At 52.7% G+C, this 23,078-nt stretch overlaps 9 protein-coding genes across 9 annotated transcripts; 4 read left to right on the top strand and 5 right to left on the bottom strand.

Annotated features, from left to right (window-relative positions):
• Positions 1–2,478: 2,478 nt before the first annotated feature.
• Positions 2,479–3,147, bottom strand: J4E90_001420 (uncharacterized protein; the record flags this gene model as incomplete). The annotated part of the gene is made up of 1 exon (XM_051431008.1): positions 2,479–3,147. The coding sequence occupies one exon, from the start codon at positions 3,145–3,147 to the stop codon at positions 2,479–2,481; it is 669 nt and encodes a 222-aa protein (XP_051296495.1).
• A 406-nt stretch (positions 3,148–3,553) lies between these two features.
• Positions 3,554–4,666, bottom strand: J4E90_001419 (uncharacterized protein; the record flags this gene model as incomplete). Its single annotated transcript, XM_051431007.1, has 2 exons — positions 3,554–3,749; positions 3,804–4,666. The coding sequence occupies 2 exons, from the start codon at positions 4,664–4,666 to the stop codon at positions 3,554–3,556; spliced, it is 1,059 nt and encodes a 352-aa protein (XP_051296494.1).
• Positions 4,667–10,524: 5,858 nt separating this feature from the next.
• Positions 10,525–10,831, top strand: J4E90_001418 (uncharacterized protein; the record flags this gene model as incomplete). The annotated part of the gene is made up of 2 exons (XM_051431006.1): positions 10,525–10,582; positions 10,632–10,831. The coding sequence occupies 2 exons, from the start codon at positions 10,525–10,527 to the stop codon at positions 10,829–10,831; spliced, it is 258 nt and encodes an 85-aa protein (XP_051296493.1).
• Positions 10,832–11,063: 232 nt separating this feature from the next.
• Positions 11,064–11,556, bottom strand: J4E90_001417 (uncharacterized protein; the record flags this gene model as incomplete). The annotated part of the gene is made up of 2 exons (XM_051431005.1): positions 11,064–11,297; positions 11,359–11,556. The coding sequence occupies 2 exons, from the start codon at positions 11,554–11,556 to the stop codon at positions 11,064–11,066; spliced, it is 432 nt and encodes a 143-aa protein (XP_051296492.1).
• Positions 11,557–11,880: 324 nt separating this feature from the next.
• J4E90_001416 (uncharacterized protein) lies at positions 11,881–13,230 on the top strand (the record flags this gene model as incomplete). The annotated part of the gene is made up of 2 exons (XM_051431004.1): positions 11,881–11,966; positions 12,027–13,230. 2 exons carry the CDS (start codon positions 11,881–11,883, stop codon positions 13,228–13,230), a joined length of 1,290 nt encoding a protein of 429 aa, XP_051296491.1.
• Positions 13,231–13,589: 359 nt separating this feature from the next.
• On the bottom strand, positions 13,590–15,560 carry J4E90_001415 (uncharacterized protein; the record flags this gene model as incomplete). Its single annotated transcript, XM_051431003.1, has 2 exons — positions 13,590–14,827; positions 14,882–15,560. The coding sequence occupies 2 exons, from the start codon at positions 15,558–15,560 to the stop codon at positions 13,590–13,592; spliced, it is 1,917 nt and encodes a 638-aa protein (XP_051296490.1).
• Positions 15,561–16,418: 858 nt separating this feature from the next.
• Positions 16,419–16,915, top strand: LSM7 (Sm-like protein lsm7; the record flags this gene model as incomplete). The annotated part of the gene is made up of 3 exons (XM_051431002.1): positions 16,419–16,614; positions 16,667–16,738; positions 16,788–16,915. 3 exons carry the CDS (start codon positions 16,419–16,421, stop codon positions 16,913–16,915), a joined length of 396 nt encoding a protein of 131 aa, XP_051296489.1.
• A 931-nt stretch (positions 16,916–17,846) lies between these two features.
• On the top strand, positions 17,847–18,487 carry J4E90_001413 (uncharacterized protein; the record flags this gene model as incomplete). The annotated part of the gene is made up of 2 exons (XM_051431001.1): positions 17,847–17,936; positions 18,068–18,487. The coding sequence occupies 2 exons, from the start codon at positions 17,847–17,849 to the stop codon at positions 18,485–18,487; spliced, it is 510 nt and encodes a 169-aa protein (XP_051296488.1).
• A 2,981-nt stretch (positions 18,488–21,468) lies between these two features.
• J4E90_001412 (uncharacterized protein) lies at positions 21,469–22,723 on the bottom strand (the record flags this gene model as incomplete). The annotated part of the gene is made up of 3 exons (XM_051431000.1): positions 21,469–22,061; positions 22,112–22,324; positions 22,372–22,723. 3 exons carry the CDS (start codon positions 22,721–22,723, stop codon positions 21,469–21,471), a joined length of 1,158 nt encoding a protein of 385 aa, XP_051296487.1.
• Positions 22,724–23,078: the final 355 nt, after the last annotated feature.

Raw genomic sequence — 23,078 nt, 5'->3', positions numbered from 1 at the left:
CTCGACTAATTGATAGCGCGCCAGGTGCTAACACTGTCTGACTAGAGCGAACTCATTGCGAACGCGCGCTTGCTGCCAAGGGCCGCCACATCTCTGGAATACCTTGCCAAGCGCATCGAGGAACTGGAGACACATCTCTACTTCGCAGACTGGGCAATATCCGCCCGTGATGATGTCCGAAGGATGCAACCCATGTCCGCACATGGTCGCAGGATTTCGATTTCGCGAGCGTACCTTGCCGCGCTTGAGCTTGATGCTTTCTTCGTCGGTGCGCCGATGTGCAAGAAACTCGCAATACTCTGTGGCATCTTGAACAATCCCAGGCAGTGATCCCACGCCGTGCTCTTCCTGCCACTTGGTGAAGTGCTGCACATCTTCAGGCGAGAAGAGAATGGCTGCGGGGACGTACTCGGCTATGGAAGAGGGCATGATGTGGAAGGTTGCGCCGACGTCAATGAGTAAGTAGTAGAGGATTGTAAGACATTGCCAGAAAGCCCGTGCTTGTTCTCGAGTTTGTTTCGGTAGACTGCTCTGGAAGTGAATGCGCAATGGCGAATGGCAAGTGGAAGATCTACTGAGAACAGGGTGTTTGCACAGTGCGGAGTCACGAGTGTTTGGGTCATTGCGATGAATCATTCAAGAAAAGTCAGGGCACTAACAATGCATTGTAGGATGAATGCATCAGCAGCTGAGAGCGCTACGTCTACGTCATACCCAACCGGTCTTTGCTCAGATCAATGCGCGTCACACCGTAGCCATCCACATATCCTCTCGTTACAGCTGGCTTAGTAAGACCTCCTAGGGCCCAGGTTTCTTTGCATACAGTACTGGCGTTCGATCTCTCGGGCCTGAGGTCGCAACGTCCTCGCCATCTTCCTAGTTCCGCCCATTACTTTCTGTCCTAGTCGCACCCCCTGCGCATTCGTATGTACTCCAGATCCCATCACGACATTCCTTCGACATGATCTCTATATGCGACGTCCAGCCTTTAGTCTCCATCATCCGAACCTCTTCCGCATCATCTCCTGGAAGATTCTCAATATCTCTCGTTGTATACGGGATAACATGCGTAACCTGATCTTTCTCATTAGTCTTCACGAGTAAGTAATCCGCAGTGCTCAGACTTTTCATAAAAGTCTCGTTCGGCACCTCGTCTTTTCCATCGTGTATACGCGATATCTTATCCCCGATCTCGGGCCACCGAGGATGCAGTTCTGCAATACCCTCATGATTGGACAAAGCGATGGCGTCGATGAGCTCGATATTCCAGGGGCAATCAAACTCCCTGATGATCTTGAGCTGCCGAACGTTATAGCGGTCGTTGAGCATGTTTGAAGTATTGACCAGGGTGCTCGACGAGGGTGCTGCGTGTTTCCCCGGTACGTATGCCTTCGCGCTGCGCAGGTAAGTTTTACGGGGCCGAGCGTTTTGGAACTTCGTGTCGGACGCAAATTGGACACGCCTTGTCTTTGGAGATTCTGTTTTCGATGAAGAGGTTTGACAGTTTGGAGTCGTTCCAGCCAACATCGTCGGAGTGCCGGTGCGGCAGTCTGGATCTGCGATGTCGCCAGTCCTTACTTTCGCGGGATACCTCGACATAGCACGCGCAACAGCCACTGCATTGCCTGCCGAGCATGTCTTCCTCGCCGCTCCCACTTCTTCCGGGTGGTCTTTTTCCCAACGCTCTTCGTTCCCTCCGTCATCTTCATGGCGCATCACGAGCTGTGCAAGCTCAAGTCTTCTTTTGTGCCAGATATGGCAGTAAGCGTCTCGATCGGCAGTACTTTGACCTGTCAGTGGCCTCCAAGGGCCCCCTTTACTATCCCAATCTTTAGTGATGCGCCGAAGTAGATTCAGATAAGCTACGACTCTGCACACGGGGCAGTATTCGTCATCGTTGTTTGCGTTGGGGTGAAGCAGATGTCCACATCTAGACCCAACGCGACGACCAATCTTGTAGATGTTGCTAGCTTTTCCGGGAGAAACGTCAAATGAGAGTGGTGGGTGGCACTCCGCGGTAGAAAGTTGCTCTTCAATGTGACTATGACTGGTATAATTGTCCTGAGTAGGGGAGGCGGACTGTGTTACTTGAAGTTTGTCTTGGAGTAAGCTTGCCAACATGGCATTTACTGCTGGCGTTCCAGCCGTCATTGCTAGTAACTGTTGTAATTGGGTATGTGCTGACGAACAATGTATGTGGTTCTGGAATGGTTGTACATGAAAGTTATTTGGGAACAAAGAGTCGTTTTTGAGTTGGCCGCGCTGTCAGCTGCGGGTGAGCGCTGTCGTTCACTGTGACTTTTGCCATCTGTGTACAGCCAACGCAATTGAGTCGGCATGACGAGCCCTACGTTGAAACGATTGCGGCGCTGGGACTTCATTACAGCGTTGCCGGATCCGGTGAGCAGACGACTGACCTCGCACCCAAAACTCTACTCTTTTCACTGTAACTTCGTATATTTCACAAAGACCCAGTTGTTACTGCGCATCCTCATCTAAATCACACATCTCAACAAAACAATCATCCCTCCACTTCATCAACCTAGCCATCTTCTGCAAGCCGACATTATTCTTAGGCACAGTCCGCTGCAACTCAAGTATCCACTCGTGAGCTTCTTGATCCTCCTTCGCATCATTGACAAACTGAAAGGTCACAGACTTATCTCTCTGATCCTGGTAAAGGATCAACACTTTCGCCCTCGTCCAGTCGTCTCCTGTGAGGCTAGAAAAAGCGACGCCACCCTCAGTCAGGTCCTTGTAGATTTTGAAAACCTCAAAACCAAGCGGATGGTCTCTGAGAAGTGTTTCGGAGCCGGGAAGAAGCGGCAGACCTGCTCGCATTTGCGCGTGGAAGGAATTGTGTAGGACGTCGATTTCGTCTGCGTTGCGGACGTGGAAGATGGCGTGCACTTTGAAGTTGAGAAGCTGTTCTGATTCGTTGCTCATTAAGCTGGTGTCCAGCCAGGCTCCGGCATCTGGTGGGCAACTGTACTTCCCAGCTGAGTACGTGGGACTTGTGCGCTTCCACTGATGTGTAGCCCGACCAGGCTTAAAGTTGGTGTCCGGGCTGAAACTTACGGATTTCTTTCGGCGATGCGGCTTGGACGGGGAATGACTTTCTGCAAACATGGTATTGAGGTCAGGCATTTGCACGGCTGGCGCTAGAGAGAGTGAGAGATTATTTCACCTGATTCACAAAAAGTGGCGGCAATATATAACTTCTCGTGACTTCACTGCATGTGACACTGTGTATGTGAATGTACAACAAAGGTCAAAGCAATCTAACAGTGTTCTCGAATGCAGGATGATGATGGAAAGCTCAATATAGCAATACTCGACGAAGCACATGTCGGCTCAATAGGCATCCAAGGGTTGTACCGCTCCTCGTTCCGCATCTCTCAAAATCTAGGTAAGTGTCGCAAGTGCTGACCATAAGCCAAATCCATAACTCCAGCGCCTTGTATGCTCTTTCCTCCTCACCTGGCGTATCCTACAAAGCATCTCCTGCATCGCTGCATCACTAGATTCCCTCCCAGGATGTTGACATGTTGCTCTACACGGCAGCATAGCCTCCTCTGCTTCCGCCTCCCTGTAGAGTCCCCATGACCTTCCTCGCGAAATCCTTCGCAATGTACGGGATGTCGCGGATGGTGTCGCCATGGGGCAGAAGGTCCCATCCGCGCGCTCCGTACCTATTATAGTTGAGCCATGAGCCGAATATGAGGTAGGCAGCGATCGCGAGGAAGAGACTGGATACTTGTTAGAACACTGTGGAGATGTAGAGATGAGGTCATGCAACTCACATGATGAAGAACCAGCCAAAGAAGCCCCAGTGAGAGCCGCCGTCCGGCGACGGCGCATCCGCACAGGCGTACTTGGTCCGCCATTGCAGTCTCAGTGTCTGAACTTTCTTGTCTTTCTCTTCCGTCTCCATGTCGTAGCCACAGAAGCGCAGACTGTTGTCGTTGTCCTCACACTTGCTCTTGCCGCTCTCTTCTCTCCTCCTCAGCTTTTCTTCTTTCTTGTCATCGCCCTCCTTCTTGTCATCCCCTTTGTCGCCTCCGTCATCTTCCTTATCGTCATCCTGATGCGGGCTCTTGTCCATCTCGTCACCCTCCAATCCTGTCCTCTCCTTGTCGCAGACAAATTCGATGATCGCACGCTGGTTTATGCCTTCCTTCTTGTCGTTGAACGGAAATCTGCCTCCGTTCAGCGTTGCCCTGACGCCCTCCAATCCTGCATCATTGTTGCTCTTGGAGTGGCCTAAGTTCTCAAACTTGGCATCGATGCTCCTCCCGTTCTGCGTCGCATATGTTCCGGCGATTTCGATGGGAGTGATAGTGGAGTTGTCATCACTGCTCAAATCGATATTCTCTCTGATTCCACACACCCTAGACCCGTGATGGCACTCGGTTGCCAGACTACCGCCTTTGTGCCATTTGAGGTTGCTGCAGATGTCGATGGTAAAGTTGTACTTCCACTCGAGTTCTTTGGCGATATCAGACTCCTTGTAATGAACTACGTGCGGGCCGCCAAGCTCTTTGAAGTTGAAGTGCTGGCCATCTGCGAGGATGTCTTTGCAGTCAAAGGCATAGGCTGTGTAGGGAAGGAGGGATGTGAGGGCGAGTATAGAGAGCAGTGGCGTTCGGGACCGCGATGGAGCCATGGTGGCGCTGGTAGGTGATGCGAGTGTCGTGGTTGATGGAAGGACGACGGCGGAGCTTCGGGTACGGATACGCCGTTACGGAGATGATGAGAATCAGGGAGGCAGCCGCGGGCTGTTCTGCGACTATCGCGACGTCGAGCGGGAAGGCACGAGGCGTTCGGTGAATGGATGACACGTGAAAGAGATCACTTGATCAGGGCAGCAATGTCGCGATGTCGCGTGAACCGACTCGGAGAGGAAAGATGGCGCGAATGACGCTGCACGACTCAAACGGCCGCTGCTTAGTCAGATCGGCGCATCAATCTCCGCCCACCAGATCGTCCATGATCAACCCTCACCTTCCCAGCCACCCAGCACCTTTCAGACCGACATCATCACCAGAGCTCGTGCGCCAAGGTAATCATGCGAATGCTGGGCTGCCGGGCATCTATACTCTTTCAGCTCGGGGATGAGACGCCGGACTTATCACCGCCTCACATTCGGCAATGGAGGTACCTTCTGCAGCGTGGTATTGGCTCTTCATGCAATCCACATCGCTTAGCTCTCGGCTGTCATTTTCGATAGCCAGGTCGTATGTACAGTACGGGTGGCTGTCAGTATCGTATCTTTGAACTCCACGGAGCCGCCATTTGGATACGGGCTGCAATACCTGGGCAGATCTAAAAATAGAACGTCACGAGAAATAGCTTGGAAGTATCTTGTACCATTTTCGAGCTAACAGCTATCTAGTGTCTAGTCTACAGATCTATCTCCACACACCGTAACTCCAGAGGATGCAAGAATAGATATCGTGAGGATTCAGAACGGGTTTTACGAGAGTGGCCGAAGTACCTGCCCTGGGAATCTCTCGTATCGAGCCGCGCCCATACAATCGATAGCCAACGCGCTAGTACAAACGCCAACGGCCCGAAAACAAAGGATGTGTGAAGTCGATCGGATCGCGAAGTGACAGTTACAAGGCAGGAGAAACCAAACGCCACCCATGCGAGCGGGTCCGAACGAGAAGAGCTTTGACCCAGCCGTATGAACCCAGTCCAAAGCGACTGTGAGATGCGGAAAATGAGTGAAAGAAGAGGAAACGATTGGCAAATAGCAGATAGAAACACAATGTCGAGCGAGAAATGAGTGTAGAATGGGCCATAGAAAGACCGACATAGAGAATCTAAGAAGAAGAGGGTATTCCCGACGCCGAAAGTGCGATGTTCTCATGCCATGCAATACCGGGGCGAGACTAGAAATCTTGAGACATTGGAAGAAGATTGGCACACAGTGAGCCATTGATCTGCAAAAGGGAATTCGTGTCTGTCAAATCGATGAAGCCAAGAGATGCCGTCAATGCGATACGGTAGTGTAGCAAGGGCGAGGACATCTATTTGCCTTGGCCCGAGCCCCTGGGGTTGGCAGGCATCGGATACGGGAATGGAGCGTATGGGAGTTGGCCAGATCCGGAGTTGCTGCCGGCAGTTGAGGTACCTGATGGGGAGGATCCAGAGGAAGACATGGTGTTATTGGTTGTGGTAGTTCTGGTTTCAAGTGGCTCTGATTGAGATCGTTGTGGACGTTCGTGAGAGCTAGAAGAGGCTTGAGGTCTTGGGGACTGTGGACTCGAGGTATGTTCTGAGTGATAGCGTAAGGCTAAGGGACGACTTTGTCGAGCAGTAGAGTCCGGAGTTGGCGTGCGTGAGGTAGGTGATCCTGTGATGACGATCGTAGGCGTTGAGAAGGTATGTTCAGTCGTGAATTGAGGAGTTTCCGTCGAGTCTTGGTTTGACGTAGAAGAGATGGTTGTCTGAGTTGCTTCTGTGGTAGTACAGGTACTGATAGACTTTGGGGAATTTGATGGACTGTGTGTGTCGGATGGGCGATTGCTCATATATTGGAAGAGAAGACAGTTGTGCTTATGCTTAACTCTGACAATTGATAAGGTGTGCTTGTGACGTCGTTGCTGACCGAGTGTTGTCACGAATCTGGTGAGAGAGGCGAAAGAGTGTTGGTGGTACTGTTGATTGGAGTGTTGTTGTTGGTAATGAGACTTCAAGTTGAAGGTTTCCAGACCTTATATCTCCAATCCCTCTTCCCTGGCCCCGGGTTTTGAGCTTATGAAGGCCCGGCTCTACGATCACCGAAGGTCGAAAATAGCAAGACTGGTGTCTAAACAGAGGAATTATCGAAGGTTTCGAGCCGATCCCGTGGTGCATAACCAGAATGTGGCTTGTTCCTACACGCTTCGGAGTCAAGCGTGTAGTTGCTCTAAGTAGGCTATCCAAGCGTCCGTAGTGTCGGTACTGCAAGCTCGGTATTGTGTCATAAGGTTGTATCCGACCAGTTGGACAACGTAGTGACACTGCGGCGGGACCGGTGAGTGGGTATCGAGCGTGCACGGAGAGACCCTTTTTAGACGTGTGGCGCCCGGATTATGTCCTTCTTGAGGAGTTGTGTAGACACCGGTAGCGACTGTGCAGCGGGAATACTGTAGGGCTGCTGTCGTCAGATGCTTATTTGAGCCGCAAGCACAACGACTGGCACGTGTACGTAGAGGAATGTTATGTGTGGTGAGATCAATCCACCTATTGGCATGCGTAAGAGGAGGTCTTTAACACAATGTGTGACAGATCTGTATTGCGGTATAGCTTGTTAGCGTATCGTTCTTCACTTCGCCGAAGATATACACGATCAAGTTTCCTTCTGGTGTCTTCTCGTATCGGGTGGCTCTCCAAGGAACCACCATGTCTTCACTCTGGTAAGCATTGCAAATAGTCAGGTACGGTAAAGAGCCGGCCGAAGGTTTAACGCGGGTCGTATTCGTGACTTGAGGCGCTCACGCGACTTTGCCGTTGCGCATTTGGCGGGACCCCGGTTAGCGACTACTACGCTCGGTATGGCCGATGGACTGTTTCGATTTGTGATGATCATTTTGGCGCATTTCAAAACTCGATTGGAAAAGTAGGTGGCTAGTCCAATAGAATCGATACCTGCAATGTTCGTGTCGAATGCGCCGACGAGTCAGAGGCACTAACGGTCGCTAATATTAGCTGGTAACACGAGGTGTAGTCACTACGGAAGGATGTTACTCAGCTCCCGCCAAGCTGGCACTCTAGGCCGCGCGCCCGCATCCTGTTATGCAGGAATCTGTGACCCGATCTGTATGCATGAAGTCATCGCCGTCGCATGAAAGGATAGCTACGAGGTGGTGATGTCCAATGGAGCGTGTGGGCGTGGTGTTCGGAGAGTTTGTCAGCGATAGGGTTGCGCTCGCTTGATGAGTTAGTGGATGACTTTTGGCAGGGATGCCACTTTGTGGACTGTTCCTTCCTTCCAGAAGATTACCAAAGGCGGATGCAAGGCACGCCATTCAATGCGACCTTCCACGATGGCAGCCGTCTGATCTCAGACATCGGGTTGCTACGGGTCTCGAGGAATTTGGACAGCGGTGAGGATGCCGTCATACAGCCACATATACTACAGAGCCCGCCTGTGGATCTGGTGCACTTCAAGGACAGCAGTCGGCACATGCAAATCGCACAAGCCATATCCTATTCCCATATTCATCCTAACATGTCCATCGGTGACCAGAGCCAAGAGATCTGACCTCAAGTTGACCGACTTCAGCTGTTGCGGAGATGCGTCGGGCTCCGGGTTAGCCAAGAAGGGCCCTTAATTAGCCTTGACTGCAGCAAATCTCTCTTAATTACCGGACTTTGCGATTGCTTCAAGTGAGTGCTTAACATATGCTTACACAATCGCGTTTCGCAACAGGACAAGTTTGGTATTTGTGTTCACCGCGAAACAAACTTCCCCTGCTTACTGAATGCGTCCATGGCTAATGTAATCGTCTGCGATATTCATCGAAAGGCGGCGAGAAGCAATCGCGGGTGGGTGAGTCACCGCTCGAAGACGTATGGCATACACAGCGCCGATATACAAGTAAATTGTAAACACTGCACCGCGGTATTGACCAGACAACGACCTGAACGTACGTCTTCATACCCACACTGTTTACAGGTTAGCCGTTGCAATGACTACGACTGCGCTCCAGGCTGCTCCTCAACACAAGATTACCCGTTGGTGGTGAGAGCTTCCTCGCGCAGCTGAAAGATTTCCCGATATTGACAATAAGCGGTGTGCACATCTTAAGACAACAATAAGAGACCGCGCGTTCGTCATCTTGAATGGGTTCAGGTATCGATATGAACGCGTACGCGAGTGTCGATAGGCATATGCGAATACGGTCTTACCAGCGAGTTGCCGTTCGTGACACAAAAGTTGTGGTAAGATTGTTATTTGGACGCAAGATACTGGTCTTGATACGCAACAGTCGTTGTCACCACACTTGTGGTGCGAGGGAGATGGAAGATCGCGAAGCGAGTAATCGCTGGGCCGCCGATATAGTCGGCAAGCTTCGCCATTCCGGGTCATACCGTCCTCACGAATGGCGATGCGATACTACAAGCCGTGCCAAGGATGGTTCTTGAGACGCCAGAAGGTGGTCTTTTGAAACAACATGAAGAGATACTGTCTTGGGGACCGAGAGATGATGTGGAGTAACGGCACAATGCTTCCACGCTTACACGTGTTAGGTTCTGTATCAGGGTCCCGTTCTGCTTGACTGATTAGGTAGACCGTCTCCAGGGCCAAAAGCATTCTGTTGGCGATACCACAGACAATTCGGGAAGTTACCTCAAACCATTCTGCGGGGGGAGGCCTGTTGAGAGGCCATTGCGAAGTCGTGAGAAAGAAAACGTCGTACGCACGTGACGTAGTCGAGTAGGACTGTCCTCTGTTCAGACGATCAGTAAACAGAATGCCATCTTCCCCTAGACGCGTTCCGCTTGCCCGCATTTCGCGAATCGAGGTGTCACGGCTAAGCCGCAGCTAGTCGGTGTGCAATGAAGTGTCAGCCTGGACGCACAGATGCTGGTCAGAGCTGTGGCATGACGAACACGATGACGGACGAGCAAAAGCAATGCTGCGCTTGCGGTAACATGCCGCTGTGAGTCAAGAGAGTTTTGTAGGACCGGTGAGCATACCAGACGCCAGAGGAGGTGTTGATCGCGATGGTTGAGCGGTCTGGACGCGAGATTGCTGCAGCAGTCACGCTAGCATCGCGTTCGCGTTGACGCCAGATCACATGCACGCGTCAATGACGTCAACCATGCTATTCAGTCACATCGCTCCTTTGTCCAAAGTGCATTGCGAAGTTCGGAGCGTTGCAGTAAAGTTTCGACTAGTACATCTAGATGCTCTTCCCGTGCCTATGTCGCCATACCTCTGCACACTAATCGGGAACCTGCATGTTAGATCTAAGATCGATCGCCTAGTGAGTGGGATCTCCAGGGACTAGAGAGGTGGCATTTGCTATTGACCATGATGTACATGGCTGTGTGCCTGAAACTTCCCCATGTTCCGGCCCACTTGGTAGCCACAGCCATTGACGGCTCGCCCTGGACTATCACGGATCGAGAAGAGTTCCTGAACGACCCCTTTAATCATGACCTCTTCACTCAACGCAAAGGGCTAGTGACAGCGACAGCGTGCCTGGAGCCTAGACTTCCCAGCCTGCGCGGCAGCGGGTAAAGCAATGAGACGAGATATCTGCTAACCTCAGGCCTATCCAAGCATGCAGAACCCCGATCGTTGACGTAGCAAACACCATGACATGGACGTCGATCGAACGATACCTCGCATTGCGTCCTTGGGGGCATAGGAGACACGCTACGTGGAGACAGCTGAATGTGCATAAGAATACCCAAGTTCGCCCTTTCATATGCATCACCCAACTCAACAATTCAGCCATCTCCCCAACTTCACAACACACTTCCAATCAACCACCACAAACCTTTCCCCACACAAACATCAACATGTCTGCCAACCCAGGAAACGTCGTCGGAGGACACAAGGCCAACCTCAATAACCCCAGTACGTTTTCCGCTTCCTCTCCCTGTAGTCCAAGACTGACATGCTCCAGACACTTCCGACGAGTCCAAGCAGCACTCCAAGGAGGTGCTCCAGGACATCGAGAACGGCGGCGACGCCAACGCTGTCTCCTCATCCGGTGGTGACAAGAACCCCAACAACGTCGCCGGCGGCCTCAAGGCTACCTTGAACAACCCCAACACCTCTGACGAGGCCAAGCAGAGCGCTAAGGAGAGGCTCGGCCAGGAGTAAGCAGCTCCGAAATCATGATAGAAGCCTTCACGCCTAAGGGCGGGTCGAAGAGGAGGGAGGCATTAAGCCTAGACTCGCGACCCTGATCGTGTAGCTTTACCAATAAATGATACCATCAACACAACATTGTTCACCTCCTTCGTATCGTGATGGACCTCTAACCTGCAGGCCTTGCCTGCCCCGCATGCAATGTGGTCATGTGTATAACTGCTCCCGGGCTTGCTATCTGTGCCTACTCTTTATCTGCCTTCAGCAGCCCCATGACAACCTCGACCACCCTCCTGAAACCCTCCATCTCTTCTTCGACTGTCCCTCCCATACCCGCACTCGCGAAGCTCGAAGAGTTGCCCACATATACCGGCTTTTCCGTTTTGCGTGCGAGGACCTTGGATAACCGAGTCGCGAAGTCTAGTGTTCCGCCGTGGGTGTAGAGGGGGGTGCTGAGGGTTTCGGCGGGTTTGGCTCTCTGCGAACATACATTAGCGCATAGACTTGCGAGGCTAGGAATATCGTATAAAATGACCTACATTTGGCATCGCGTATACGAAAGAACCGAGTGGTGCAGAGGACGCGGATTCGGGGGTTGCAGTAGTGAGGAAGAGCAGTAGGTTTGGGCCATTGTCGGTGAGCTGGAGGTGGATGTTCGTGTGTGGCGCTCTTGGGAGCGGGAACGAGACTTCTATGGGCGCGCGCGACCCGTTGGTATCCGTGGTCGGAGCAGCCATTGCGTGTGTTGACAAGAAGTGTGGAAAGGGAAGTTGCGATGATGGCCGGAGGCAGGTGGGGCAACATCGCGAACCTCACCCGCGAGATTGTCCCCGCGACAAGGTTCCTGCGTGAGAACAATCTCGGTTGTATCGCACACTGCTACGAGAAGCTGTCCAATTCTAGATTCTCGATATATTCAAGACTCCGAGTTCCCCCTTATATCACTCGCAGCACGCAACATCAATACCGAAGACAAGACCGTTGCGCAAACGCGCCAAAACGGAAGAAAGAGCCATAGGAGTGAGCAAGGAGTGGTGCAACATTGATTTACCTCATAAAACATGGAACCGGAGATGCAAGAACCCTACGACCCCTCCAACGACCCAGAGGAACAAAAGCTCATCATCTCAGTTCTAGACTCCTTCCGGTACACACCCACGTGCCTCACCAACACAAGCCAAAAGCAAAAGTACTGATATTGAAACAGATCATACCGCCGCCTGGCTCACTACAACGGAACACACCTCCGCCGACGCGCCTTCTACTCCCTCCCACAAGCCCACTGGACACTGCTATCCCGGCCACCCTTCTCTATCCTATCAACGCTCTCCCAAGTAGACGACTTAATCGACAGTAATGCCGAATTAGCTGAAGCCATCTTTGTAGCAGGTTTCAAAGCCTTCCTAGCACCCACCCTGGATAGTGAATGGGTCGCTTCGATAGTCCCCGAGAAGCATGCACACGACGAGTACAAGATCTTCAACATCGTCATGGACGAGCTAGGCGCAAAGACCAGCCAAGGCGACGCAGAAAAAGCGCGAAGTTGCGTCAACCAGTTCTGGCGTGAATGGAGTCAAGAGGGGGCGGTGGAGAGAACCAAGTGCTTCGATCCTGTTGTAGCGGCGCTGGAGCAAGAGTTCGCGTCACGCACTGGAACAACTTCAGATTCAGATCGCGCGAACCTCAAAGTCTTGGTCCCGGGTGTTGGACTTGGTCGTTTGGTCTTTGATATTTGCAGTGCTGGGTTCAGCGTTGAGGGGAACGAGATCTCGTACCATATGCTCATGGCAAGCGCGTTGGTTCTGAACGAGACTAAAGGAGCTGGGCAGTTCAAGATTGCTCCTTGGGCACTGAATAGCTCGAATCATGTCTCTCGGGAGGATCAATTGAGAACGGTCACAGTGCCGGATGTACATCCAGCGACCGAGCTGGCGAAAGAGGGACCTTCGAAAGTGCCGGCAAGTGAACGAATGAGTATGTCAACGGGCGACTTTTGCGTCGTGTATGGCCGGGAGGATTACGCTAGCGAGTTCGATGCGGTAGCCACCGTCTTCTTCATTGACACTGCACCGAACATTATCCGCTACATCGAGGCTATTCACAACTGTTTAAAGTCTGGTGGTCTCTGGATCAACCTTGGTCCTCTGTTATGGCATGCGCCACCACGGAGAGACGAAGGTGAAGACGAGGCAACAGAGGATGGAAGGAGAAGAGCCGATGTTGATGCAGGAATTGGCGATCCAGGTTCAGTGGAACTCACAAACGAGGAGGTGGTAGCACTGGTCGAACACTTTAGTTTTGTCATGGAAAAGCAAGAGCATGGGACGATTGAAACGGGGTATATTTCCAACACGCGCAGTATGCTGCAGTCTACATATCGTCCTTCTTTCTGGATAGCAAGGAAGAAGTAATGAAACAGTTGCACGCGTATATCACAGATAGCTCACAGTACTGTTCCGCTCGAGCTTCTCATCATCAAAATGTCACAGATGTTGGTGTCACGTGGGCAGAGACAGCTTTAGTTGTAGTGATTGTATTGTAAATTGATCGTTCACGAGAAATGGCAAAGTAAAGTATGAAGAAGGGGAGAACCTGCTGCCTAAGCCTCGAAACCAAAGCAAGAGCGAATATGGTATCATGCAACAAATATACAAAGAAATGCAAACGAGAAACCAATTCGTACGCTCAGTTGGAAAAACTTCTGACAGGTGTATAATGTGACAGAAGGTCAGAGACTGGCATGACAAGCCTACGAAGGTGGCAACAGAACTCAAGCGACCATGGTGGGACCTTTGCCTTCAGACCCACCCAACCGAGCATTGGCATGTGCAAGGCTAGACTGTGCAGCTTCTTGGAGCTGCGTCTCTACGTTCCTTTCCCGCTCCCGCTCGTGTGGCGTATTGCGGCCCGATGGAACCCGTGCATCGTGTGAACCATCACGCTGCTGTGGGGGTGGTTGCGAATGCAGGTCTGACGGATGATGGACTTGCTGATGCTGCGGAGTGTGCTGACCGTTACCATGCGGCATGTGTGATGGCGTAAGCCCATGATGCGAAGGACTCATCATTGCAGCGGGACTCGCCGTGCTCGCGCGGTCGCCACTCTCGTGGTCACTAGTCTCACTCTGGCCATTGCTGGTGGTGCCAGGGGGGTACGTGTATCCGCCGCGCAACTCTCCTTCTTTGACCTCTTTCCACGAGCATTTGGCATGTTTCTTCGTACAGCCAACACATGCTGTGAGATTCTTCAGACAGTCCATGTGTAATCTCCGGCAGCGATCACACGGTGGTATTATGCGCTCACCCTTGGCCAATCCTTCCATCCTGTGTACCATCTCGACCTTGAAAGGGCCCCCATCGTCCTTTTCGGGTTGCTGACTGGCGCGTTGACTTGAGGCAGGAAGTAGGTTGGATGGAGTGTTTGGTATCGGCACGGGCGAGTTCATCATGGAATGCAGCTCAGACTCGTTGAGGGGTTGCGATGGTCTTGCAATGTGCTGCAAGGTCCCCTGAGGGCCATCTGCGGGCTTGGGAACAGCCCTTGTGGGGATCGCTGCCGGGGTGGAGGGGTGAGAGTTGGTATGACTGCCTACGGACGGCCTTCGCACATCGGCTGTGCTACTGGGCGGCTGCGAAGATGAACTCCGGCCATTTGTTGTGTGGAACTTGGCTAGCAATTCATGCCGGGTGGATGATGAAGTGCCATGGCCGCGGCTATGACTGTGGCTGTGACCGTGGCCATTGGCATCATGATGTTGACGCGCATTGACTGCGACGAAACCACCGCCGCCGCCAGGTGATGTCTGGGAAGACTGAGTGTGCGGTTGGCCGTGCGCCTGGCCGTACCCTGAGCTCGGGGCGCTCGAGCTGCCACCATTCATAAGGGCGACATTCGAAGGGCTTGTGGGCCGGGGAATGGTAGGAGCTGGGCTCGCGGTCGCTCGTCGATCGAGGATAGCCTGCTTGCGGCCCTTTAGTCTGTGGTTGAGCTGCCGAGTGCGGGCAGCGACTATGCGATGTTAGCCAGTGTCTACGTTGGTTAGTGATGGTCGGTCAGACTCACCCTGATCGGCAAGTGAGCATATCTGACTGAGATTCTTCTCCAGTATCTCCATTGTGCCCAGCTCCTTCTCCTCGTCTTCGATGATGGGCTGGGGTGGGATCATCTTCTGCGGGATGCCAGACGATATCAAGACGAAATCCTCCTCTGAGATCTGGACCCGGCACTGCTTCGTGTAGAACTGGCAGACGCGCACGCCTTCGCTCATCTGATCCAGCTGGAACTGCTCGGGCTTGTTGCGCGCAAACTCGACCACGTCCAGCCAAGTGACAGTGGTCCCATCCTTTCCGTGACTCTTGAGCACGCGCGGTGGTCCGTCGAACAGCCGCTCGAATCGCTTGATCAGGATGGGTCCCAGTGGTCTTGCGCCCAGGTTGCAGGCCATGCTCTCATGGCGATCGAGCACGCCCTGGTAGTCGCTGAGGACTGAGAGAATGTTGGGTAGGGTGTCATCGTTCGTGATCAGCGGCAGGTCCTTCTCGAGGTGTCGTGCGAGATAGTTGATCTGGAGGTGGTTGTGGGTCTTAGCGGCTTTGGGGACAGGCGCGGCCGCAGCCAGGTGCATCTCGTGCGAGGGACTGCGTTTGCGCTTGAGGTCGGCGGGCAGAGGCGGCGCATGGTGTTGCGGCGGATGCGACGACATGGCGCGCTCAGCCGCAGCGTGCGAGTCGGCGGTGGCCATACCTTGGCTTGGGTGGGAGGGATACCAGGTTGATGAGTGCTGCGAGGGCGGAGTGGACGGATGGCAGAGATTCGAGGGTGGAGCGGAGGACGCTAGGCGAGGAAGTGGACAGCTCACAGCTCAGCACACTGCAGGCGCTCGCGTCTAGTCGCGAAGGCCCGAATTACAGGACAAGATACATCACGCAGAGAGAATCGCAGCGAGAGATGCGAGGGCGCGGGTGGAAAGCCAAACGGCTGCTCGGTGGCTGAAGTGCTCCGAACGGAAGGCAGAGGGGCGGACAAGGGAAGGCACGCAGCGCACCGGAAATAAGAAAGAGCTTTGCAGCGTACGCCTCCCACCCAATCAATACGCGTCTGCAGCTAGCAGCGGCCCCGGCGCCGACCTGCAATGAATGCGCATCGCTGATGATTCAGATTCTGCCGACCCGACCACGACAGCCACTGAGCGCCCTGCCACGGGCGGACAGTCACGACAGCCTATTTGCAGACGCCCGCAAGCCTGTGGCAGAAGTGTGTGAGGTGCCGTCTGAAGAAGAGGCCGGCACCGAGCACCCCGGGCTGGCGTCGTCGTCGTCTGGAGGGATGACGAAAAATGCCGCAGGCCCACGCGTCCTGGGTGAATCTAGCTGCTACGATGCAAGCGCCACAGCACGGCGGAGGTCTGGAAGCATGGCGGAAATCATGTTTCCACCCCTGCGTCGCCTGACACCAAAGCCACCGCACGTGACCGGAATGTGGGGTGGGAGGAGCCTTTCCCGGAGCGGCACAGACCACCACATCTTACTGGGCGCGGCGGCTGCACGTCACCACAAGCTTCAACATCCAAAACGCGTCTCTCCCTCTCCACGCTACTACCATGTCTGAGCGAGGCGCATTCCGGGGTCGAGGCGGAGGTCGGGGCGGCGACCGCGGGGGACGAGGTGGCGGTCGTGGCGGTGCACAAGCGGGCGGTGCAGGCGGACAGACTGAGCGCCCGAAGAAAGAGAACATCCTTGACCTGAGCAAGTACATGGACAAGCAGATCACCGTCAAGTTCAGTGGCGGACGAGAAGGTATGCAAGGCAGGACAATTGGGAAGGCGCGCTGGGAGCTAACCTCTTGCAGTCATTGGCACACTCAAAGGCTACGACCAGCTCATGAACCTTGTCCTGGATGAGGTCAAGGAGGCCCTGACTGGTATGTTCTTAAACATTGCCTTCAAATTGACAAAGCTGACTTGACCCAGACGAGGATGGCAACATCCGGTATCGCAAGCTTGGCCTTATTGTCGCGCGCGGCACTCTTCTAGTCGTCATCTCGCCCGTCGACGGAAGCGAAGAAATCCCGAACCCGTTCATACAGGAGGAGGAATGAGCGAGATATGAACAAGAGATGTTTACTTCTAGCTCCAGGCCTGGGGCGACGGGCTCTGGGCAGAGCAGCGGCGAGATTCGGGGACGTTGGACGGGCAGTGATACCCAGTACGATACCCACGAGGCAGATGCAAAACGCAATCACGACACAAAATACCGTTGATACTATCACAGCTTGTCAGAGCTACCATGCTCTTGAAGCCAACGGCCAATCAATACACAAAAGTTATGAAGTCTGGTCAAAATCATCACTTGGATGTCTGAGTTCAGTTATGTGAGACACGAAACCGTACGGTCACATCATGACACAATGGATAGGCTCACTACAGAAGCCTCACTGACTCTGGTGTACTTGCGGCTGATCCTACCAAGTAGATTATGTCAGTGGTCGCGACAGGCGTTAACTACATCGCTTCTATCACCAACAGCTAACGTGGTCTTGTCGCAAACCCCTCTAAATCTGATCACTTACGCGATTTTCTACTGCAGCCAAGAAGTTGTTTTCGGTTCCATCAACGTCATGGTGCTAAGTGTGTGTCAGTCGATCGCAACGTCGGAATTCTCGGAATGCTGTTCCGACAGTGTTCCTTTCACTCAACACAACCCCTCACCAACCTCGACCTTTGATCATCGGCGATCACCAAGCAAAGTCTGATCGAATCGCAGGACACCGGATCAAATTGCCGACGTCAGGTACCCGCTCTTCTCAGCAGAGCCCATTACCACAGATGGCTGAACTAGCGCAAGTCGGCATGACGTCGAGTTGATGTCAAAGGTGGTGACGCTATCATATGGGATTATAGAAAGCCCATGGTGAAAGTTTACTTCACATAGCACACGACACTCATCTTCCTACCCAACAACCTTTACATTTGCCCATCCACTACGTTACATTTCAAAGCTCCCGATTACATCAAATACATATCGCAAACATGAGCCAGAACCAGAACCCCGACGCTGTCAGCGACGGCCGCCAATTCGGTGGACACGTCGCGCCCAGTGAGCCCCTCATGAAAGGTGGTGTAAGTACATGCAGACCTTTCTCGATTTCGTCACAGATTCTTGCTTGATCGTCTTCTGAGTTCATTGGAGCCTCCGTCAACACTACCAAGCTCCAAAACACATCATCGTCGAACCCGACTAACAAACCTAGCACCAACCCGGAAAGCTCGTCGGCAACGACGCCGTCCCCGAGTTCAACGCACAAGTCCTCCCCGCTGGCACCGCGCCAGCATCCAAGACCTTCCAGCCCAACCCCGACCTAAACAACCAAAAGATGTACCACCAAGCCTCCGACACCCTCCAAGGCGCCACTTCAGGTGACGTCCACACTGGTCTCGGCCACCCAGGCCAAGGTCAAACATCCCAAGAGCTCCATGATGGTTCCAGCAAGGGCCAGGGTTTAACCGGCCTGGCTAGCGGCGTAAAGGACCAGACTACTGGTGGTGATATCAGGGACCTGAAGGATGACCCCGCGCATGCTGCTCAGAGGAATCTTGATGATGTGCCTACTGGTCAGAGGGGTAACGTTGGTGGGCCTCCTGCTGAGGAGAGGGAGCCTTCATCTGCTTAGATACATTTCTTCACGAAGGATGATTGTATGAGCGCATGACTTACGGCAAGACTGCATTGATCAGTCCCTGCTGAAGCATAAAAGTTCCTATGGATACTATAATAGCCTAAGGCTAGATAGACGTAATGAAATAACCGACCAACTAGATGACCGTCAACTCCCCTTATGATGTGATCGAGGGTTTGTTGTATTTGCCAAGTACAGGTTTCATATCCCATGGGGGAATGCAGTCGGTCCGGTCAACACAGTACCACACAACTCAGGAGTCTTTTCGAAAAACTCTTGAAACAGTTCAAGTATGGCAGTTTCACTCCCTGAATATGGTTACCCGACCAATCCATCGAACAAAGTCATCGATAAACATACCTTGTGGGCCAATTACGCCAACGGCACCTGGAAGGTGCTCTACATTGCCTGTGACTATCGATTTATACGGATACTGGCCATCTGCAACATGTGAGTAAAGCGTTCGAGAACGCTTTCATGGATCGTGGCTTACAGGGAATAGTGAAGAACGGTAGGCCCGCAAGAACAGGTACATGGCTTGGCTTGTAACCAAAACCTTGCTTCTTGCTCGCGCCTCCTTCGAGCGATCTCCTGCGCGGGGTAAGCTTTTATTAGCTTATCTCAGCACCTGCTCACTTACTTATGATATTCATGTCGGTACATAGGTTCCGTATCTCCGCTTGGAAAAATGAGTATCTTATCCAGACTCTGTCCATCGGATGGCTGCGGTAGTATCGTAGTGCGCATCCAATCTCTAAAGGTGTCACGCTCCTTAATGGCCTGCTCGTATTGTCCTACCGTGAGGTCCTTGCCAAGAGACCTGACCGAACCATTAGCTCAAGTTTACCTCATCTGCAACATAACGACACACCATTTGTACTCGATATAAGGATCCGCAAATGCCTTCCTATGGAACTCCTTCTCGTAGTCTCGCACGAATGTTTGGCAATTCTGGTAGCAGTCATACAGCTGAATATGGGCAACAGTCTGCTTTGTGCGTCAACGAACATTCGAGAAGATAAGTGTCGAAATGCTCACGGTATCCAGATAATTCTTCAGTGAAGTCCCACCAGCGATGCTTTGCCGCCTGAAGAGGCCATCCACGTCGATTTTCTTGCGTTTGACCTGTAAAAAGTCTTCCAAGTGACGCATGAAGCGCCCTATATGGGATAGATACTTGTTGTGGCATCCAGAGAAGATATCAGTGGGGTACAGTAGCTCAATCTTGGCCGCACGCGATTCTTTGGTTATTTCGCGAGCACCCAATGTTCGAGACCTCGTAGTAGCCATATAAATGCTGCGCGTAAAGAACCCGACAGTATCAAGTTCTCTGTTCATAAGTTAGACTCTTTACAGGTGGAAATGACCCGTCATGCTTACTTTGACACTGGCACAATACCCTCCGTCGATATACCCCCTAAAGATGAACGAAGTCCAAAGAGGCCATGGTCAGCTGCCGGACCTACTACGCTTCCAAATGCTGCGGACACGTTAATTTTGTCGAAGTTCTGAAGGATGGAGTTCGCCTACTATCAGTGCCTAATGTGGCATCTATCCAGTCGTAAGCCGACGCTGCTGTGGCGCTTCCAGTGCTACTGCCACCAGGTTCTTGATACCCATCGCCCCTAGGATTAAACGGTGCAGAGTAGTCAATCCAATCCCGGGCGTTTTCTCCAGAGGCAAATTGCACTGTTTTCGTTTTACCTACGATCACTGCCCCTGCATCCAAAAGCTTTGTAACACATGCAGCGCTGCGTGCTTTCTCTGCATAAAGAGCTTGGTAAGCACGACTGCCGACACTTGTCCGCACTCCCTTCAGATCGATGTTGTCTTTGATTGCTATTCTCATGCCAGATAGAGGTTTGGTGTCGGAAGGCTTGTCGTAATAGCAACGACTAGGGACTGGAATCGCAGCCGTTCCAGGGATGTTGTACCTAGGGATCGATTATCAGCAGAGCCACGTCAGGAAGAGGCCCCTTATTGCTGGAGCAACGAAACACATACGTATGTTCCCTTTGTTCATCAGGTACCACCGGAAATTGAAAAGCCTCGTTCGTGTCGTCGAACAGGCGCCATGCTTGACGAATAATGAAGTTGGTGCCGACGCCGGAAGCAAAATATGGTCCACCGCGGTAGCCTATTTGATGTTTGTTCGAGTATATCGCTACTGCGTGAACGCTTTCAGCTTCCCACTCTTCTGATACGCTGATGGTAAATTTGTCCAGGTCGAACTCTTTGGTCTTTGGGAGAAACAGTAAGTAAATGTGCCGCAGAAAATCCTTATTGTACACGTCGTCTGCCTGAAGCCAGGAACGGACGGTCGAACGCAGATTGGGATGCGAAGCATCTTCCGCGCACTCAAGAACAAACAAAGTGATTGGAACAAGTTCCTCACTGAAACGAGGTGCTGTGCCCAAAATTACGCCGTGGGTGCTTGCGGGTAATGACGTTGAGCGTGATGGAACGTAGTACTGAATCGTTCCGCCGCGAGTAAGCGCCGCAGTAAAGTTGGCTGCCATTATGCTGATGAGCAGCTTGCATGTGTGTGAGATAGGTATACGCAAGTATCTAGGTGGACAACAAGGGCAACAGGAGATGTTTGAGAGAATGTGACTCTTCCGTTTGTGCGACATCTGTTGTTGGTCAATGCATTCTCGGGAGTGCACGTTCGCGTCCATATGTGAAGGACGGAAATATTCTTGGAGCACTATGTACGAATGAGAAGTTGGACAAATGCTCTGCAGCCTACATTAGCGGAAAAGAGAGGAGTGTACAAAGTCCTAAGACATTTTAGCCTTATAGGGTTGGGTCAGCAAGAAAGTTACCTTGGCGCACTTTATGGGGGTTGGGTTATCGGCTATCTCCTTGAGTAGGGCGGATGACATCGAAAACGTTTGTCAGGCATTGCACACGAACGAATGCTCAAGCGAGATGATGCAAGGTGTGTTTCTTGGTGAAGCTACATAAACATCAAATTATCTCCTGCTGCCCTGAGGACCAGACAGGATGCATCCGTCAGCACACTCCGGATCCGTGCTGTTGTACGCAATCTGTCCTACACTGCCACCAGGCTCGATGCTAGGGTCACGCGGGCTCTGGAACATACGTCCCGTCTCTGGTGAAAGAAGCGTCTCGATGATATCGCCGAAGGGATTGCGAATGTGGGCAATGGGCTGACCCTTGGTGACTGGCTCATCGACCTGTACAAGCCTCTCGACGAAGCCTCCGTACTGCGACCATGTGTCGTGGAAAGTGGTGATCATGTATGTGTTGCTGAGATCCGGCTCCACGGTCTCGTTTGTGCCCGTCATCTTGAGGTCGACCATGACACGGTTTACGTAGTCGACTACGCGGTCTATCAGGCTGTTATTCCAGACCTTTGCTTGTCCCATTTCCACCGTGAGCGAGGGAATGCCGTAATCGACGAAAGTTGTCTCGATGGAGCCTGGCTCACCAGGATCGATCTTGAGGGTATCGGGTTGGAGGAGTTTGGCGAGGCGCTCGACGTAGGGAAGGCGGAAGTCGGAGTAGCACCACAGCGAGGTCTCTCCGCCGGAGCTGGGGGTGTCTAAAGCATGTTAGCTGAGTTTTGCTAAGTGTTGGATGTAGCGAGCTTACGCAGGTCAATGCCAACGTCGACGTTTGACGTGTTGGCCCAGATCTGGTTCCAGATGTTGTACGCCAGAATGTCAGGACCACTGCCTCCTTCCATGGCCGAGACACCCGGGAAGATGCGGTTGACGTTTGTGAGAGAACCACTGGCACCAGACGTGAAGTAGTTTCGCTGGTTAAGGTAGATTCCCATGGGGTTGACCGTTGGAATACCAATGACTGCGTGGACGTTAGCAATGATCTCCATGAAGATCCATGGTACATACCTGTGCCATTGAGCGTCGCGACTTGGTCCTGCAGCTGCTCGAACATGCGCTGAACCACGCGAACCGGGTTCAACTCATCGCCGTGAATCGAGGCTGAAAGTGACAGCTTCTTGCCCGTGTGCAGACTTTCTGGGGTTCCGCGCGCAACCATGATGGGGATATGCACGGGGTGTCCGCCATTGAGCTCGCCAGCTCGCATGTAGTACTTGGACACGGTTTGCGGTGGCACGTCAGCGAGGTCGAGACCGCTGATGACCGGGACGCCGTTCACGACATCGCCCGTGAAGTTTACGGCAGAAACGCTGCCGGCGAGGACAGCCGTGGCTGCGGCTACGCGAGAGATGAGCTGCATGGTCGCGTTAGATGGCTGAGGCTACGCAGGTACAATTGACCTGGCCGACTCACCAGCTCTGCTTTATAGTGCTGACTTCTTGCGATAAGAGACCAGCCATGGTAGTTCCGTGGTCCATACTAGCTCCGCTCTTTGCGCAAAGAGGAAGGTCCACATGGGTTTTGTCCACTCCAGTGACGATGCCCAGAGGCGACTGCATGCCAATGCTCGGCGTGCCTGTCAGGCCGAACCCAAGTTCGCGGATTGCATGTAATCTATCGTGGCTTGTGGCCGGTGCCTGGCGATCATCTCGTTGTCGGGTACATGCGGATAATCACAAGTTGAAAACACAATGGCTCTCAAAGCAAAGTCGTGT

This window comes from Alternaria incomplexa (assembly GCF_024043165.1).
Source record: "Alternaria incomplexa strain BMP 0042 chromosome Unknown scaffold_1, whole genome shotgun sequence".
Taxonomy (NCBI): domain Eukaryota; kingdom Fungi; phylum Ascomycota; class Dothideomycetes; order Pleosporales; family Pleosporaceae; genus Alternaria; species Alternaria incomplexa.
The sequence above is the reverse complement of the archived record's forward strand: the minus strand, read 5'-3'. Positions and strand labels throughout refer to the sequence as shown.